Source organism: Thermothielavioides terrestris, chromosome 6, assembly GCF_000226115.1.
Source record: "Thermothielavioides terrestris NRRL 8126 chromosome 6, complete sequence".
NCBI lineage: Eukaryota > Fungi > Ascomycota > Sordariomycetes > Sordariales > Chaetomiaceae > Thermothielavioides > Thermothielavioides terrestris.
The window spans coordinates 3,386,287-3,402,806 of NC_016462.1; the positions used below are offsets into that span (position 1 = coordinate 3,386,287).

General features: G+C 55.0%; 4 protein-coding genes across 4 annotated transcripts; 1 reads left to right on the top strand and 3 right to left on the bottom strand.

Moving 5' to 3' along the window:
* The first annotated feature begins 2,448 nt into the window (after positions 1-2,448).
* THITE_2124813 (uncharacterized protein) lies at positions 2,449-3,795 on the top strand. Its single transcript, XM_003658208.1, has one exon. The coding sequence runs from the start codon at positions 2,671-2,673 to the stop codon at positions 3,745-3,747; it is 1,077 nt and encodes a 358-aa protein (XP_003658256.1). The 5' UTR covers positions 2,449-2,670; the 3' UTR covers positions 3,748-3,795.
* Positions 3,796-4,268: 473 nt separating this feature from the next.
* Positions 4,269-5,992, bottom strand: THITE_2124814 (uncharacterized protein). The gene is made up of 2 exons (XM_003658209.1): positions 4,637-5,992; positions 4,269-4,561 (listed from the first exon to the last, which is right to left on the bottom strand). The coding sequence occupies exons 1-2, from the start codon at positions 4,848-4,850 to the stop codon at positions 4,527-4,529; spliced, it is 249 nt and encodes an 82-aa protein (XP_003658257.1). The 5' UTR covers positions 4,851-5,992; the 3' UTR covers positions 4,269-4,526.
* Positions 5,993-7,807: 1,815 nt separating this feature from the next.
* Positions 7,808-9,261, bottom strand: THITE_2124816 (uncharacterized protein). Its single transcript, XM_003658210.1, has one exon. It carries the CDS (start codon positions 8,583-8,585, stop codon positions 8,190-8,192), a length of 396 nt encoding a protein of 131 aa, XP_003658258.1. The 5' UTR covers positions 8,586-9,261; the 3' UTR covers positions 7,808-8,189.
* A 3,844-nt stretch (positions 9,262-13,105) lies between these two features.
* On the bottom strand, positions 13,106-14,236 carry THITE_2171739 (uncharacterized protein). Its single transcript, XM_003658211.1, has one exon. The coding sequence runs from the start codon at positions 14,175-14,177 to the stop codon at positions 13,308-13,310; it is 870 nt and encodes a 289-aa protein (XP_003658259.1). The 5' UTR covers positions 14,178-14,236; the 3' UTR covers positions 13,106-13,307.
* Positions 14,237-16,520: the final 2,284 nt, after the last annotated feature.

Here is a 16,520-nt window from a genome sequence, read left to right on the forward strand (position 1 = left end):
CATCTACTACTTTAGTATAAGCTTAGCGTTCTTAACCTTTAAGTACTATCCTTCGACTATATTTGTTGTAGTGATCTAGCAAAGTAGAGGGATCGGGTCTTGTACCTAATACGCCTATAGCCAAATGTTGTTTAGCCAATTGTTCTTTAAATACTGCTTAAGCCTATCGGTACTAGTGTAAGCAATAGTAGCCTTACTAGACTCTATATAGCCTTTTTCTAAACAACGGCTTAGAAGAGTAGCTACTATATAGCTAAGGTACTCCTTGTTAATACTAATCTAGCGCTTCAAAGTCTCTTAGCAATACTTCGTATAAAGGAGATGTTATATATATAGGAGGCTGTACTTATCGTAGCCAAATACCTCTTAGACAACAAATTGTTTGACTACAAAGTCGTCGATAATTATATATTTTAAGAGCCAACCCCTATTAGCTACTCCCCTATACTACTCTAATAGTACACCTAGATATACTACGATACTATTAGTAGTCTACCTCTCTATAAAGAAGTAAGTAGAAGGGAGCTAGTAGCCATTAAAGTCCTAAACTATAATTGTAAATAGGTGCTAACTGCTATAGGCAGTCTTATAAGTAGCATCTATAATTGCTAGTTGGCTATACTTTTTTAGTGTATCTAATAGGTCTCTATATACAAAGACTAACGTAGAGGAGTTCTCGTTGAACATAGTCAGTGCCTTATACTTGTACCGATCACTGTAGGCCAGTAGCTAGGCAACGGCTTCTACGAATTCTACCTTTTTAAAAACCTTATAGGACTATACTTTATAAGTATTACGTTTACTAAGCTTAAAAGACCTATAAAGGTTATAAATCTCCTTAGTTATAATATACTAGCTACTTATACTATAAAGATGTACCCTAGCCTTAGGGGTTTCGATATAGCTATATAGCTAGTATTCTACTACTCTATTACTATATTTAGTAGAAAGGAGGTAGGCGATATACTCTATAATAGTATATAGGCGTTTAATTATCTTAATGTCTTCTATTAAGTGATTATAGCTATAGCGAATTACAATATCAATAGTATTATTATTGTACTAAACCTCGTAGAGAGTATAGCGATATAGCTCTATATTCTATAGCGCCCTATTGCGTTTGCCTTGCCCTTTGGTCTTTTATAGCGTTTTTTAAAGGCGATAGCGAAATATAGTCTTTATTTACTATTGCCTCGAGGTATCTCTCCTACTATAGAAGTATAATACCTAGCGCCATTTGGCTTATTAGGCTATATATAGGAGGGTAAACTCGCCCTCTTTGAACTAGCGTTCCTAGATCTCTATAATGTTATTAGGAATTGCAAGGCCGCTATTTGGCGCCCTAGGCTCTAGTTTAGATAGGCAAATTAAAGATATATACTTATACCTATATCTAGAAGCCAATTCCTCTATTAAGGAACTATCTCCCTTATCGGATAGTACAAAGCTGTCTAGTAGCTAGGTAGAAGCTAGAGCAGGATTTAGAAAGCTGCTCGATTATAACAATTATAGGATTAGAGGCTTTAAGTTAAAAAGGAGCTATAGCAGTACCTACTAAATAGCTAGATCGAGGCTAGGCTCGGTAAATAGATGCTCTAGGACTAGGGAGCTCGCTATAGATATAGTATTAGCAATTTAATACTAATAATCAAATTAGGCATTAGACTAAATAGCACTTATATATTGAAGGGGACCAAGGGCGTTAGTAGGCTATGAATGCTACATTATTTTATTGCTAGCTATATAGCACGTTATTTTATTACTAGCTATATAGTATATCGATTTATTGCTAGCTATATAGTACATCGATTTGTTACTAGCTATATAGCGTATCGATTTATTGCTAACTATATAAAACAAGCTAGTCTATAGTAGGATGCTAGTCTATAGCTAGATTAATGCTTAGCAACCGCTAATAGGTAGGCGGTAAAACAACTTACTTAGTACGTCTTTAGGTTGCTAGCTATATAGTATATCGTTTTATTACTAGCTATATAGTATATCGTTTTACTACTAACTATATAAAGCGAGCTAGTCTATAGCTAGATCAATACTTAGCAACTACTAATTGGCAAATAGTAAAACAACTTACTAAGTATATCTTCTAGTTGCTAGCTATATAGTATAAGTTAATCTATAGTAGAATATTAGTTAGTAGCTAGATAAATGCTTAGCAACTGCTAATATACTAGTAGTAAACCAACTTACTAATAGGATCTATTGGATATAGGCTAAATAGATAGTTCTATAACGATACAACGTTGTAATATAGGTCTAAGCAGAATAGAAGGTTAGTATAGACGCGGATTGGTTGGGGAAACGTAGGTAGGATGTACGCAGATGCAAACCAGCGGCTAGGCAGCCGCTAGCGCGACACGGGCGCAAGGACCACCGCATTGAAATTGTTAAGTAGCGGCAAAAGGAGTTACTTCTAAGCGCGGCGGCCATAGTATCTGTAGGGACATCGGAAATTGGTCTTGGCGGGACCTCTTTAGCCATCAGCCCACACGGACGGATTGTCCGTGCTGACCTTGTCCCTACAGCGGGAGGACACCGGAGTTGGCGGAACGTAGGCAGCGCCGAATACATATCCCGGAGGGCACGCCAGGCCCGCCAGTTCCGGTGGCCTTTGAAGGGCAGAGCAGCTCAGTTGCTTGTGACGGCCGCAGGATGGCGTCAAATGCGAGGACTGCGCCGGCGGCAAAGCCACTGGCCTCCATGGACCGGCTCTCCCCGATTGTCTACGTGTACCGACCGCCAACGGCACCCTCCGCAGCGATCGCCCCGTCCAACCGCGACTCCCAGGGCTCCCCCAAACCTGCCCCAGAGCTCATCATCCTCGCAACGTGGATGGGCGCGCAGGACCGGCACATCGCAAAGTACGTCGCCCAGTACCAAGCGCTGTATCCGACGGCGCCCATCCTGCTGGTGCGCTCCGAGGCCCGGCACTTCCTCCTTCCGCGCGGCTACGGCGGCGGCGGCGCCAGCGAGCTCGCCCCGGCGCTGCCCTTCCTCCGCTCCATCTTCCCCGATCTCGGCAGCACCCCCACCCGCCTCCACTCCTCTCGCACTCCGGACCCGAACAACAAAACAACAACCACATCATCACCGTCGCCCCCACCCCGCCTGCTGATCCACGCCTGGTCCAACGGCGGCGCCACCTCCCTGCACAACCTCCGCCGCGCCCTCTCCTCCTCCTCCTTCTCCTCCTCCTCTACCACCAACACCACCAGCACCACCAGCACCACCCCCCCGCCGCTCCTCCCGCGGCACGTGCTCCTCCTGGACTCGACGCCAGGCACCTTCCGGTACGGCGCGACCTACCGCGCCTTCACGGCGGGGCTGGCCGGCCGCCCGCTGGCGCTGTGCCTGGTCGCGCCGCTGGTGCACGCGCTCTGCCTCGCCTACTGGGTGCAGCACGTGCTGCTGGGGCGCGGGCGGACGGGCCCGCTGGTGGCGGTCGCGCGCGGGCTGAACGGCGACAATGGCGACGGTGGCGGCGGGGGTAGCGGCGACGGCAAGAGCCCGAGGGGCGAGGTGCGCAGGACGTATATCTACGGTCCTGGCGACAAGTTGGTGGATTGGCGGGATGTGGAGGCGCATGCCGATGAGGCGGCCCGGAGGGGGTTTAAGGTCAGGAAGGAGGTGTTTGTTGGGAGCGAGCATGTCGCGCATGCCGTGGTGGATCCGGAGAGGTATTGGCGGGTTGTGAGGGAGACGTGGGAAGGGGTGGGGAGGTGGAGTTGAAGTTCGGACGGGAGGGGACGAGATCGAGCGGATGCGAACACGGTTAGAGTACACTAGATCTTGTTGTGTGTGGCTCAGCCTAGATCTGTGCTTCGACTACACTAGCCAGGGCATGGAGTGTTTGGGAACGCCGCTGTTTAATACCATCATACTCCTGCCGGGGACGCCCTTCAGTTCTGACTGTGGTATAATCCGTACATGATTCTGCCCTCTCAGAAGCCGAGCCCCGTACAGTACCAGCCAGCCGATACTGTTCCGGCCCCGGCGAGACCAATCCCTCCGTCGCCGGCCCTTGCCATTATCCATTATCCTCATTCATAACTCATTTCTGATCATGATCTCGTCATGACAAGTGCCCAAGTGCCCATACATACCCCCGGGATATATCTTCTGCCGCAGAACTGCTCAAGCAAGACAGATAATCTCCCTACCCCTTCCCCGCCGCATGCTGAAACGCCGCCGCTTCCATGAAAAGGCACCTGGCCCTTCGCTGTGCACCGCGCGCCAGCAAGCGGCCTTCTATTCGCAAGTTATTTCTCGGCTCGGTTTGTCGGAGATGTTGGCGTCGTCATGGGCCATGCCGGGCAGATCATGTACCGGCCTGCATCAAGCGCGAGCATTCCTGTGCGGGTGTCGCATATGTTGGTGTGCGAGGATGATGCGGCATCGCAAGCAACGCGATGAACGCAAGAAGTAGTAGATGAGGGAAGGTAGGAAGCCGCTGGGTGATGACATCCGCGCCGATGCACGGGCTGTGCGTAGCGTGGGGCCTCGGGATATCACGATGTCCGCTGCTTCTTGTTCCGGTGTTTCTCTTGGTCCTGGTCAGCCGAGTCCGTCTTGCTCCCGGCCCAGCCCTTGCCGGCAAGCTCGAGGGCGTCTTCCGTACCGCCATCGTAGCCCTCGTCGGCCTCCAGCTCGGCGGCGCAGGCGTCGCACTCCTGGTCGTGCGGCTTCTCGTCCACCACGGCGCCCTCCTTGCACAGGCCGAACACGCCGTTGTTTTTCGCCTCGAGGCAGCTCAGCTCCTGCGTGAGCTCGTCCCACGTGAAGTTGCCGGAGCAGTGCGGGCAGGTCCCCGAGAAGACCACTTTTCGGCACATGGCGAGGGGGCGGGGCGGTGCCCGGCTCAGGAGCCCGGATGGCCCCTCGCGGTCGAGTGGTGGTGGGATGGGGCCGGCCTCGGGAAGCGGAGGTGCGAGAAGAGGGGCTTCCGTGGGGACCAGTCGGAAGCGCCCGTTTTTCCTTGCGGTGGCGTTCACCACAGCGAATGATCCGGAGATGCACAGTGCTTGTCCTCCGTCTGGGCGTCCCAACCCCGGATTGGTGACGGTGGCGCAACGCGGGCTTCTGCTGGGAAAGGGGAAAAGAGAGTTCAGAAACAAACAATGTCAGCAACCCTGCCACACACTAGTGATATCTTTCGAGCGCTGGCGGGGATTCGCAACGGTCCGATTATCTCATCGAGCCCTCCACGTGGCTGACCTTGCCTAGTGCGGGATGTCGAGCGAATTTTGTGGTGGGGTTTGAGTGTATTCCGTACTCCCCCGTGGTGACTTACCTCCACTGTTTGCGCGGCACTGGTTGGTGTGCCTCTCCTCCTCGCGGCGTCCCACCTGATTTTTCCAACGGTCGTCACGAACGGGTGTTTGGTCCCTGCGCCACCGGGAGTAGAGACGACTCGCGGGACCCGGAGTCAACGGCGATGGCGATCAACGAGGGTCGTCTTTCTTTCTGTTTTCTGCGCCCGCTCTGATCTCGCAACGCGCCTAGTGGCCGCAGGATCAAACCAAGTCAAGTACGGCAGCAGAGTGCTGAACGCGTCGGTCGCTTTGGCATTTTTCTATCGGCGGGCTGCAGCGGCGGTCGTCCAGACTCGGACGTCCATCACGGCGCTAGCGGAGTGGCCACCCGCCAATCGGCTGCATCATCGGATGGCAGAGACGCAAGATAGACGGTGCTGGAGCGGCTTGCTCCCCTGCAAGGTTGACGGGGGATGGTGCGCCTCGTGCATGGCGCTACGGAGGCGTGATGTGGTGCAGCCACGGAGCAGCGAGTCGCGCTTGGACGGCGGGATGGGAGTGGGCCTGGCAGGGCTGCGTCGGCAACTTTGACCAGCGGGGGTTGCGCAGCGGTTGGCTACGGTAACTAAGGTAACGCAGTACCTAGTGTATGTATGTACTTAGTGGAGTACAGTACACTATACAGGTGGAGTCAGACAGGAGAACTTGGAAGCCACCTACCCTTCCAACGGTCGCTGCGCTTCCGCTTCAACCACTGTATGTACATGTACAGCACGGAGGGCGCCAGTTAATGCCGTTTCGACTTCTATATGGCATTCGAACTAAGGTACCTAGGCCAATTTCCGTGTTTTATACGTCGTGCTGTGTTGCGTACACTTCAACACAAGCGGGGGATCGTGAGACTCCTTCCGTTCCACTGGACGAGGGGCCGAGCAACCTTGGAAACCGACTCCATTAAAAACACAAAACAGTTCCATTAGAAAAACAATACAGCAGGGGCGGCCCGTGCGCTCCCGCCAAAACCTTGCAGCGAGCGTCACCACGCACCCTAGCAACCATGTCACCACAAGAATCGCTGCAAATCGACGGTGTTGCTGGTATTGTTGAAGAGGCTGGAAAATGCAGATTTAATGGAAAATGCAGAATCGGCTAAAAAGCTCGAGGATGCACCAACTTACATACTGCCCGCCTTGACCGCCTACTGCGCGCCCTAGCCTCGAAGTCAGCAAGTTATATGACCTAGTCTTATCGATAAGATATCTTATTGATAAGACAACCTCCGATCAACGCCGAATAACTACAGCTTTAAGGGTACTTACCTACCTTCTCCGTCTTTGCAAATGCCCTCTCCTTTGGTAAACAACGTGGCAATTGACCGTTTAGATCTCTCAACAGTTCCTTTCGCGATTCTTGTTGTGATATGTTAGCTAGGGAGCATGATGATGCTCGCTGCAAGGTTTTGGTGGGAGCGCACGGGCCGCCCCTGTGTATTGTTTTTCTAATGAAACTGTATTGTGTTTTTAATGGGGTCGCCTGGAAACCATGTGTTGGCGGGCAATCCCACATTGACTTTGCCAGAAGAAGTAACGTATTCCGCTGTTAGGTAGTGCGGGTAGATTGCCCCACCACGCTAAGGTGGGGTGGTGTTCTGGGCCCTGACTTCAGTGGAAGTTCTGAACTTCCAGGTTTCGCAGTCCATCCACAATCCTCATCCGTTCCTGGTCACTCACATTCCCACATCACAGGTTTCTGATCTTGCACTTGGCATCATCTGCTCTCAGTTTCGCTGCTCTCTGTAGTTGCTCCCATAATAGTACACTTCACATATCTTGCCTGCTTCTCTGTGACGATGCCTCGCTTTCCTCCGCTTTGCGCCTTTCCTCTCTCCGATGCTGTCAGGACCCACTGACGCCGATCACCCCATGATTCAACAACAGCAACGTCGAGAACCCGTAACGCCGACCTTGCATGCCTCAGACCCTGGCACTGTACAAAAAAAAAAAAAAAAAAGTTGGGTATCTCGATGATGGCTACCACTGCATCAAGCGCTGCGTTAGAAGTGCTTCGTGGGCGAGCGGGAGAACTCCCCGCGATCCACGGACCGCGCACGGGAATGGGCGAGGAGCCGGGGCACCCGGTTGTATCGCGCCTCGGGATCCCAAACGCCGTGCTCGCGGATCTGCTGAGCGATGTATTCGGCCGCCCACCCGGCCGGGTCCGTCGGCGGCGCGGGGTCGGCTGCCGGGGAATGGCGCTCTGACGCCGCCGCCTCTTGGGGGGCCGACACTGGCACGGCCCCATTGAGCTCGGCAGCGGGGACGTGCTGGTGATGTTGTTCAGATTCCGGAGCCTGGGCTGCATTTTGGACCGGCTGATGACCGTTCGCGAACGCCAAGGCTTGGGCAGCAGCCTCGACCTGTTGGTAGGCCTGTGCAAGCTCTGGAGCTCGGGTAGTCTCGTGGAACTGTTCGTAGGCTGGCGCGTGCTCCAGGGCTTGATCACTCTGATGAAGCGCTCTCGGGTCTTGGAATGCTGGGTCATACGGCCGTGTTTGGGCGGGCCACGGAGCTGGGCCAGGCTGGAGGACTTCTTGCGAGGGCAGCACACCGTACGCTGGATGGAAACCTGGAGCAGGCACGGGGTGGAACGGTTCCGCGGCTTCCCACGCCTGTTGATGCGGCACTTGGAATCCTGGGCCCGGACCCCAGCCGCCGTGGTTCGAGGGCCCTGGATCCTGATAGCCGTACTGCGGCATAACCGGTGCCCAAGGCTGCATGATGGTCTGCGCCGGTGCTCCTGATGATTCCAGCGTGTCCAGCCTCCTCCAGGTCACCGTATGCATGTGTTCGAGCCGCTCGCATCGCGCCCGGTACTGCCGCATGTTCTGTCGGAGCAGGTAGTTCTCATGCTCGAGGTTTCTCATCCGTCGCTTAAGCGATTGAACCGTCTTTCGCCAAACGATCTCTTGCTCCTGGGATGCTCGAAGACGTTCCTGTGTGCGGCGAAGAAGCTCTTGGGTGGTCTCATTGTCGGCGGACCTGGGCGGCGGCACGCGCAAGTTCCCGTCGCGGGTTTGGGGGCGCAGCCTGTCTCGCTGGGCTTCTCCAACTTCAACAGCGTCCCTGGCGCCGTGCCCTGCTTGGCTGGGGGCGTCTTTTGCTGGGCATACTTTTGCTGCTGGCCGAACTTCGTCTTCCCTAGCGAGCCGAGCATTATCTGCGCGCTGGGAGGTTGCCACTTCCGCTCCGTTAGCAAGCGCGGTCTCCTTAGGAAGTTCAGTCTCCGCCGGGACGCCGTCATGTCCTCCACGACCATGGCGGCTGGACGATTCCCTGCTCTCCGAGGGATTGAGTGGTTGCACGGGATGCGTTACCGCGGCAGCGGTCTCAGCCACCTGTTCCTGCGCTTGTGTGCTTGTGGTAGCAGCTTGGGCCTTCTGGATAATAGGGGGACTCGCAGGTTGCTGCAACACCTGGGCAGGTCGAGCGAAAGCACCCTGGCGAGCCTCCTCGGCGCGACTGCCCTCCCCAGCGTGGAGGTCCGCTTCCGGACGGCGGGCCTCCGCAGTGCGACGGGCCTCCAGAGCATGGCGGTTATCCGCAACCTGGCGAATCTCTCCAGCGCTCGGGGGTGCTTCAGCGAGGCGAGGCTCCTCAACTTGCGCGCTATGGTCGGCCTCTTCAGCGGGGCGAGCTTGTGCGGGAGGACGGATCTGTTGAGCGTCGCTGGCTTCAGCCCCTTGCGAATGGCAGGCGTCCAAGTTCTTGGCGCGGCGAGTCTTCTTCTTCCGAGTGACGGTTTCCCATTGAGTCCCATCTGGCGCCTCGTCCGACGTCCTGACTTCGTCGCATCGCTCGACCCGCTCCAATCGGGCCGCTTCTTCCTTCTCCTTTCTCTGGCGCGCCTCTTGTTGACGGCGGTGCTGTTCCTCGCGCCGTCGAGCTTTTGCCTCATCTTGCAGCCTCTTCGCCTCCGCTTCCGACTCTTTCTCCACCCGGCGGCGTTCCTTGCGGCGCTGCGCTTTGGCCTTGCGTCTCGCCTTCTCGGCTTCCTTGGCCTCGGCGTCCTCTTGCGGCTGCTGCACCTCCCTGGGCACATGGTCGTCGGCGGCCGCTTCGGCTTCGGCGGCTGCTTCAGCTTCCCCTGTTGCTTCGGCTTGGGCGGTTGCTCCAGCCTCGAGGGTTGCTCCCGCCTCGACGGTGACTTCAGCCTCGACGGTGGTCTCGGTCTCGGCGGCGGTCTCGGTCTCGGCGGCGGCCGCGGTAGCCACAGCTTCAGCTGGGGGTGCCGGTGCGGCCAGCGATGCGGCGCGCTGACGCTCCTTCTTGGCCTTCCTCAGCCGTTTCTTTTTCGCCGATTTCTTTGCCCTGCCTCCCTTGGCCTTTTCGGCCTTCTCTTCTTCGTTTTCTCCGAAGCTCGCAATATCATCCCCGTTTAATGTCTCCAGGCTCGCAATGTCGTCCACGTGTAACGTCGACGCGTCCGAGTCACCAGCTGGGGCGTCTCGATCATCTCCGTCGATTGGAATCGACATGGGGTCTGCCGGGCATGGCGCTGCTGTCACTGCGGTTAGCGGCCGCGGTTCTCTCAGGGTATGACAGCTCATCTCACCAGACTGAGGTGGTGCAGGAGTCTGTTCCTCCCTACCTCCGGACGGGGTGGGCGGGCCGGTCTCGGAGAGGGATGGGCGATTATGAGCTTGACGAGATGGAGAGTCATGTGTTGACGAAGGCCCAGCCCCAACGCTAGAATGCTGAGGCACGACTTGCGCTGAACCCGACGACGGCGTGCCGAGCGTAGGGAGGATGGTGAGACTCGGGGCGAATTGGAACGCTTCAGGCGGAAGAGCGACGGGGCCCGAATCGCCGATTTCTGCTGAAGCACAAGGGGAAGGAGCATGGGGGAACCAGCTCTCGATCCTCCACTGGCAACGGACAATCTCGGAGACAAGAGCGTCCCGGCCCGTGTCTTTGAGAAGGCGCAGGATGGCATTGCGCCGGCGGACCAGCTCTGCGCTGCCCTTCCAAGTGCTGCAACGTTCGTCGTTCGCCTTGACCTTCTGCAGCCGCCCGAAATAATAAAAGTTCAACGCGATGAAGAGAGCCCGCGCGTTGAAGGCCTCGTGGTCGGCTTGCACAGCAGCGCAGTATCCATCGCCGAAATACTGGAAGGCCGGGGCACTCGGCGTGCTGGGCTGCCATGGCATGTCGAGAGCAACGTACTGCACGTCGTCGAGAAACTGAACTGTACCCAGCTCTCCGCAGGCCCGGATCCGGTTGAGATGCAGGAACAGCGCGGTGAAGGTGACGACGGCCACGTTGCCAGGGTCGTTCACGAATAAGACGACATCCGCCAACGTGTCCAGCTTTGCCTCCATGGCCTCCCGCCCCACTGCATCATCCCCCAAGATCGCTCGGATGGCTCCACGGCTGTAGTCCAGACGCTCCGCAAGGAAACGGAGGCGAGCCACGCCCCGTTCCGCGGTTTGGGGATTCGCGAACTCGAGGTGGCAACGCCGGATTTGTGCTGGACGGACAGACGCCTCGGTCAGCTGCTTGCTTTCGCCAGCGAAGGCGATGGATGCCAGTGTACTTACGGCCAAGGGCGCCCGCCGTGATGTTGCTGATCTCTCTGACCAGCTCGACGGGGCCGAACACAAAGAAGGGGAACCGCGGCAGGTCGCTGGGAACTTCGCCCGCGAGCTGCAAGAGCTCGATCCACCCCTCGATGTCGTGCTCCGACATCAGCTGCCACTCCTCCTGGCGTAAAGGTCAGCGATGTCTGCTCCCCGTCGCTCCCGGCGCGCCGCCGATCGGAACAAATCGCCAAGAGGTTCTTGCTTACGGTGTTGAAGCCGTCGTGTTTGATCCACGGCTCTCTGGGCCCAGAGAGCCGCGTGTTGGTCGGCCGCAGCGTGGCAGGGTCCATCGTGGCGCGCTACTCTTTGCTGCTTCTCTTGTTGTGTGCTGGTTGTTCTCAGCAACTTCGACGGAGCGTCGCAAATGTCGGAGGGGTCATGAGCGATGAGAAATTCTGAGGTCCAGAGGAAGAATGGAAATTCTACCATTCTTTGCGCAGCCGCGAAAGCGGGTACCTTATCCCAACTCTCTTCGCAACAATAGGTTCTTGATGGATCACAACCCCGGGGTGAACCCAAGGACCGCCTTCCTTCCGGGGTTGCCAGCAGCCATGCCGGCTCGAACAGACCCGTCCGGATCACAGAGCTTTCCGGTAAGCCAGGATAATGTGATATGGGTTCCTGGAGGTGGCGGACACAGGCCTATTGCATCTACGAGCACAGGTCCTCACTTGTCACCAGAGGTCTTTTTACAAGTTCAAGACTCAAAGTCTTTGCCAGAGGGGTGAACTAATTTCACTTGACCTAGGCTTCTTCAACACACTCAAGAGTATCAAAAGGGTCTGTTGCGCCCCAAGTTGAAGCCGGTCAAACCTGGTTATTGGAAAGCGTGTATTCTTGTCTAGACACTCAGCTGGATGTTAGGAATATTGATTAGGCAGGGACGATGGCTTGTCGTTGAATTCTTTCACTGATACTATTGCCCAAAGAAGTAGCGGCGGCGCACACTTCTGTGTGAATCAAGCGACAAAGCAAAAAAAAAAAAGCCCTTATGACAATCAGTGGTTTTGTTGGTTTTATGGTATCAGTTGCTGAAACACTGTGTATTTGGGGTTTACTCCGATCGTTGAGTGTTTCATGATTATCGAGGGCATTTAATATCAGCATAGCCTTGATTCTTTGACTGAAATTAAAGCCCAGGAGCGGGCCAATGTGTTGTTTAACCATCAGCTCTCCAATTGGCATTCACCTCATCTCAACCGATGCATATGGAAGACCGTTGTGGTTGAGTCGACAAAATTCTGTTGAGACAGCATCCATGTTGCTCCTCCTATGCTTCTCAGGTAATGATGGCCGTGTCACGTTGGCAAAGGCGAATTTGGAGCATGATCTTCTGCTGCGCGAAAAAGCTATTACCAATCCTTACTGTTGAGAGAAGGGAAGCCCGGATGGCCGCCTTGGCTTCCCAATGGTTATTTAACTTTGCAACTTCTCTCGGGCTGAACATGAACAGTATGCATCTTATGTGAGGACGTGCGAAAACGCCAGGGTGAGACAGAGCACCTGAAGTGCCCAAAAGGCTGATAAACCAGAATTCTTACGACCGCTGTTTAGTTTACAGGCGTTGTGGTCTGAACCGAATGCAAGGGCCCGCTGGGGAGTCTGCGGATGAGCTGCAGTTTGGCGGGCGGGAGCTTTCTGAGTTCAGCTTCCGTTGGTTCGCGGAATCTGGTTGACCAGTGGAAGTGGCAGCCAGGAAACATTGCAACCCGACCAGTCGGACGCCCCTGAATTTGCTCCCGTCCTGGGGCAAGACCGAAACCGGGCTTGTACGATGCCCAGGACCCTCCAAACTGCACAGAAAACGCCTCCCCACAGGAGTCAAACTGCACGTCATGTCATGCCCCGCTCATGCAGCATGACAAGCGGACTGAACAGACAGTGGATGAATTTCGGTGCTGCCTGAAACTGCTCCGCGGCTGACTACACATCTCCAAAGAAGCCTGTTCTGTCAAATGCTTTAAAAATACGGATAGGCACTTCCCTTTTTTCTCCATGGGGTGTCGTTCTCGTCTGCCCTGCCTCAACGGAACTTCGCTCTCCAAGGCCAGCCCAAAGCACACAACAAACGGAAGTGTTGCTGAGATGGACATGGGACGATCGGTGGCCGTGGCCATGTGGGCCATGAGCGCACTGTTCCTGAGTTTCGTTCCCCTCCGCCTCTACACCCGCATACACATTATCCAGTTCATCGGGATTGAGGACAATTTGTACTTCTGGATTGGTATTCTGCTCCTCGGCTTTACCGTCTCCATTCAAGCCCCTGTCCACTACGGTAAGAAGTGGCGACGCTGGAAATTTCGGCGGATGAAAATCTTGTTGAACCTGGCGCCAGCCGATTGCCTCCCCGTTCACTAGAAACAAACACCAGAGTGCGAACTTCTTTCTCCGGTCCAGCATCAAACCAGGCCTCGTTCCTCAAGGGTCTCTTGTCGCAACCCGTCCAGGGGCATAGGAGGAAGGTTCGTGGGGCGGCCCTCGTACACGTTGTCCAGCCAAGCCCTGATCTTGGGCAACGCCGCCAGGTCGTGCTCTTTCGCTGAAGAGGTGAAGTCCTCGTCAACCCAGCCGGGCGTGCCCGTTGATAGCAGCTCCCTGCCGAAGGGTTGGCAAGACCCGAAATCGATCAAGATGGCCTCCTTGTTCTCGCCAATGACGACGTTGGAGGGGTTGAGGTCGTTGTGGGCCAAACCCAGGGAGTGGAGATGGGCGACGGCCTTCTCGAGATCGGCCATGATACGGTCGCGGTCGAGCGAGGCACGGAGAGATTCATCGCGCTCCAGGTCATCCAGAATGGTCCGGTGCCGGTCGAGGACGATGCCGGTCACTCGGCCTCGCCGAATTCGGCACCCGTGGTATCGGACGATGTTGGGATGCGGATGCTCTGCGAGGAACTCCATGATCCGGATCTCGTCCAGGAGGACCTTCGGAATCGACGGAAGGCCGCCATCGTTTGCGTCAGCCGGGTCGTACCTGGTGATGTTGGGCCGCTTGATGTAGAGATCCTCCCCGGCCCCGTCGTTCGGCGCGACGGTCAATTCGGGGCTCGCCTCGGGGAAGAGCCACTCGTCGGGAACACGCTGGAGAGCAGCCTCGAGCTCCGGAAGATTGATGTAATATTTGCGGACGTCTTTCTCGCCCCTCCAGGCGACATCATCCTCGTCCAACACGGCCCAGACGGTGCGGATGAACTTGTGCTCGCCGTCGACGACCTCGAAGTCTTCCGACAGAGTTATCAAGTCTTTTCTGCTGGTGACTTTTGGCGGCATGGTCGGCGAGTTATCAGAAGACGAATGCGGGTAATGCTGAATAGGAGATCTTGAGTGAGATTCTGACGGAGTTGGTTGACTAGGTAGGTAGTGTGATTGAGGAGGGTTCACCCTCAGCTCTTATATTCAAAGTGAGATGCACCGTTTCCTGGCGGGGAACTGGAGCAACCCTGATTGGACTGACTGCGCAGAGGCAGCAGGTGGCGCAGCAAGCCTTGGCGCTTGATGCTTTCCCCCTGGCTAACGATCCTGTGTTGGCCCACCAATCTCGCTGGACTCAGCCACCCAAGGCTGAAGGCGAGCCGCCGGCAATCAGCCGAGGCGAACACCGGCTGCGGCTGGGCATATTGGCCATTCACCAACCGAATCTCACATAAACACGGTGTATGGGCCGCCAATCAGGCCGGCGCCAGGCAACATTTCTCAGAATGCTTGTTGGGTCGCGGAGTGAAATCTTCACGTTCAATTGTTGGAGAGAAAAAGGTGCGTGACATAACTGTCACAGTCCGGGAGCCCTTCTGCGACCATTTTGGAGGCCGGGCGGACTTTGATATTCGGCGTGAAGGCGTGACGCCTGACGAAAGCGCCATATGGAGGCAACCCTTTGCCCATGAATCTCTCATGGATCTTGATGGGGAGTAAAAGAATATATATAACAGCTCTTCTTTCTGATGTAGCCGGCCCGAGAGAACTCAGACTCCGTCCCTCCTTTTTTCTGAGAACACATTGTTCCCGTCAACCTCAGTTCGACACCAAGACCAATCGACATCCTTCCCATACAGGTCCGAGGGATCCTGGAACTTGTATCCTACAGACGCACCGCGCCTTTCCGTCTCGAATACCTTTACTCTGCCAAAATGTCAGTTGACATTGGACCGGAGTCTGAAAGGGCTGCCGCCAAACCTTTGAGTGGGAAACCTCGAGCTGACTGTGCCGTCTACGTCTACAGGTGCAAATACGAGACCAAGCAAACCACTGTGTGGCGCCCCAACGGCACGAAGGTCGTGAAGACGGAGCATAAATGGACCGACTGTGGTCGGGCGGACTGCCCTATGTCCGAGAAGTACAATCCGCCCAATGCGCGCTAGCAAGCGAATTGTCAAAAGGCGTGCAGGAGCTCATGGAACCGCGGCATCATGTCTGCAACTGGGATCAATAACGGCACCGACAGTCGGAATCTTGACCTTGGGGCTGGATTTCTCGTCTTATTGTTAACTCATGGGGGTGAAGTCTTGCTTTGTTGCGCGAATGTTTCCTGCTTGGGCTGTTTTTGCGGGCTGGGACTGACGGGACACTCGATGTGGAGGGAGAAGATCAGGTAGAGAGGAGATCAGGTAGAGGACAACACGGCAATACTACGTTCGGTGACTCAGCTTCGTTTGAATGTGATCGTACCCGGCGGAATGTCTGGCCTTATGAGGTTGAGCCTTGCCGTGACATCGCTGCTGCTCTCTTCTCTCTCCTGCCTACATCCGCAGGACCTCGGATGTGCTCAGGTAGCCTCATTGCTAGCAAACTTCAGAAAGAAAAGCAATCGAACGAGCAATGCGCCTCACAAAGATGAAGTGGAAGGAAAGAGAGGGAAGATGGATACTCGGGGACGAGAATCTTTGAGGTAGAAGTGCTACGGAAGCGACCCAGGCTAAGTACTTCATTACTTTGGACAGCAGGGGTAATGATAGAGACCGGAAGAACCGTGACTGAAAGTTGACGAATCTAAGCTACCTGCACAAGAAGTAGGAAAGAGATGATTTGCGTGGTAGCTCGATCAGATACTAACCAACACAGTATGTTCATTGGACTCTGTCCCCAATCCCGACTTTAATAGAGGCATCAACCCCATCGATTGCTCCTACAGCACACCGGCAAAGGGATGACACGGGTAGGTATCGAGGCTGGGAGGTGTTGGAATGTACGGGGAACCATGGGTATTTGGGTCCCTTTTGGGTGGGCAGCCTGGGCTCGAAGACGAATCATTGAACAACCTACAACCTCACAATCAATTCAGCCATTCTGCCCATTGCTTTCAGAGGTAACTGCCTCGCACTGCGTGCCTACCTGAGAGTCTGGGCCTCTCCCGGTCGGCAAATTTGGTAAAACCAAGTTCCGATCCGACAGGCTGATTGCACCGCCGCCCCGCACAAACGACTCTTGTCGCAGCACCTCGCAGCTTGACCGAACAGCCTGACCATACGTGTTGTTCATGCTACAGAAGTTCATGCTACAGAACTGCCTGGATCAGCGAGTTAGCTACCACGGCCTATTCAACTTGTCCGCCCTCGCAACCGAAATGGAGCCCAAGAAGCATGACTTTCTCCTTTCTCCCCTTCTCGCTTCCCTTCA

Coding starts and splice junctions, on each gene's coding strand:
- THITE_2124813 (XM_003658208.1), top strand. CDS start 2,671: ATGGCGTCAAATGCGAGGACTGCGCCGGCGGCAAAGCCACTGGCCTCC.
- THITE_2124814 (XM_003658209.1), bottom strand. CDS start 4,850: ATGTGCCGAAAAGTGGTCTTCTCGGGGACCTGCCCGCACTGCTCCGGC. Junction 4,562..4,636: donor CGACGAGGGCTACGATGGCG/GTACGGAAGACG, acceptor ACCAGGACCAAG/AGAAACACCGGAACAAGAAG.
- THITE_2124816 (XM_003658210.1), bottom strand. CDS start 8,585: ATGGTCGTGGAGGACATGACGGCGTCCCGGCGGAGACTGAACTTCCTA.
- THITE_2171739 (XM_003658211.1), bottom strand. CDS start 14,177: ATGCCGCCAAAAGTCACCAGCAGAAAAGACTTGATAACTCTGTCGGAA.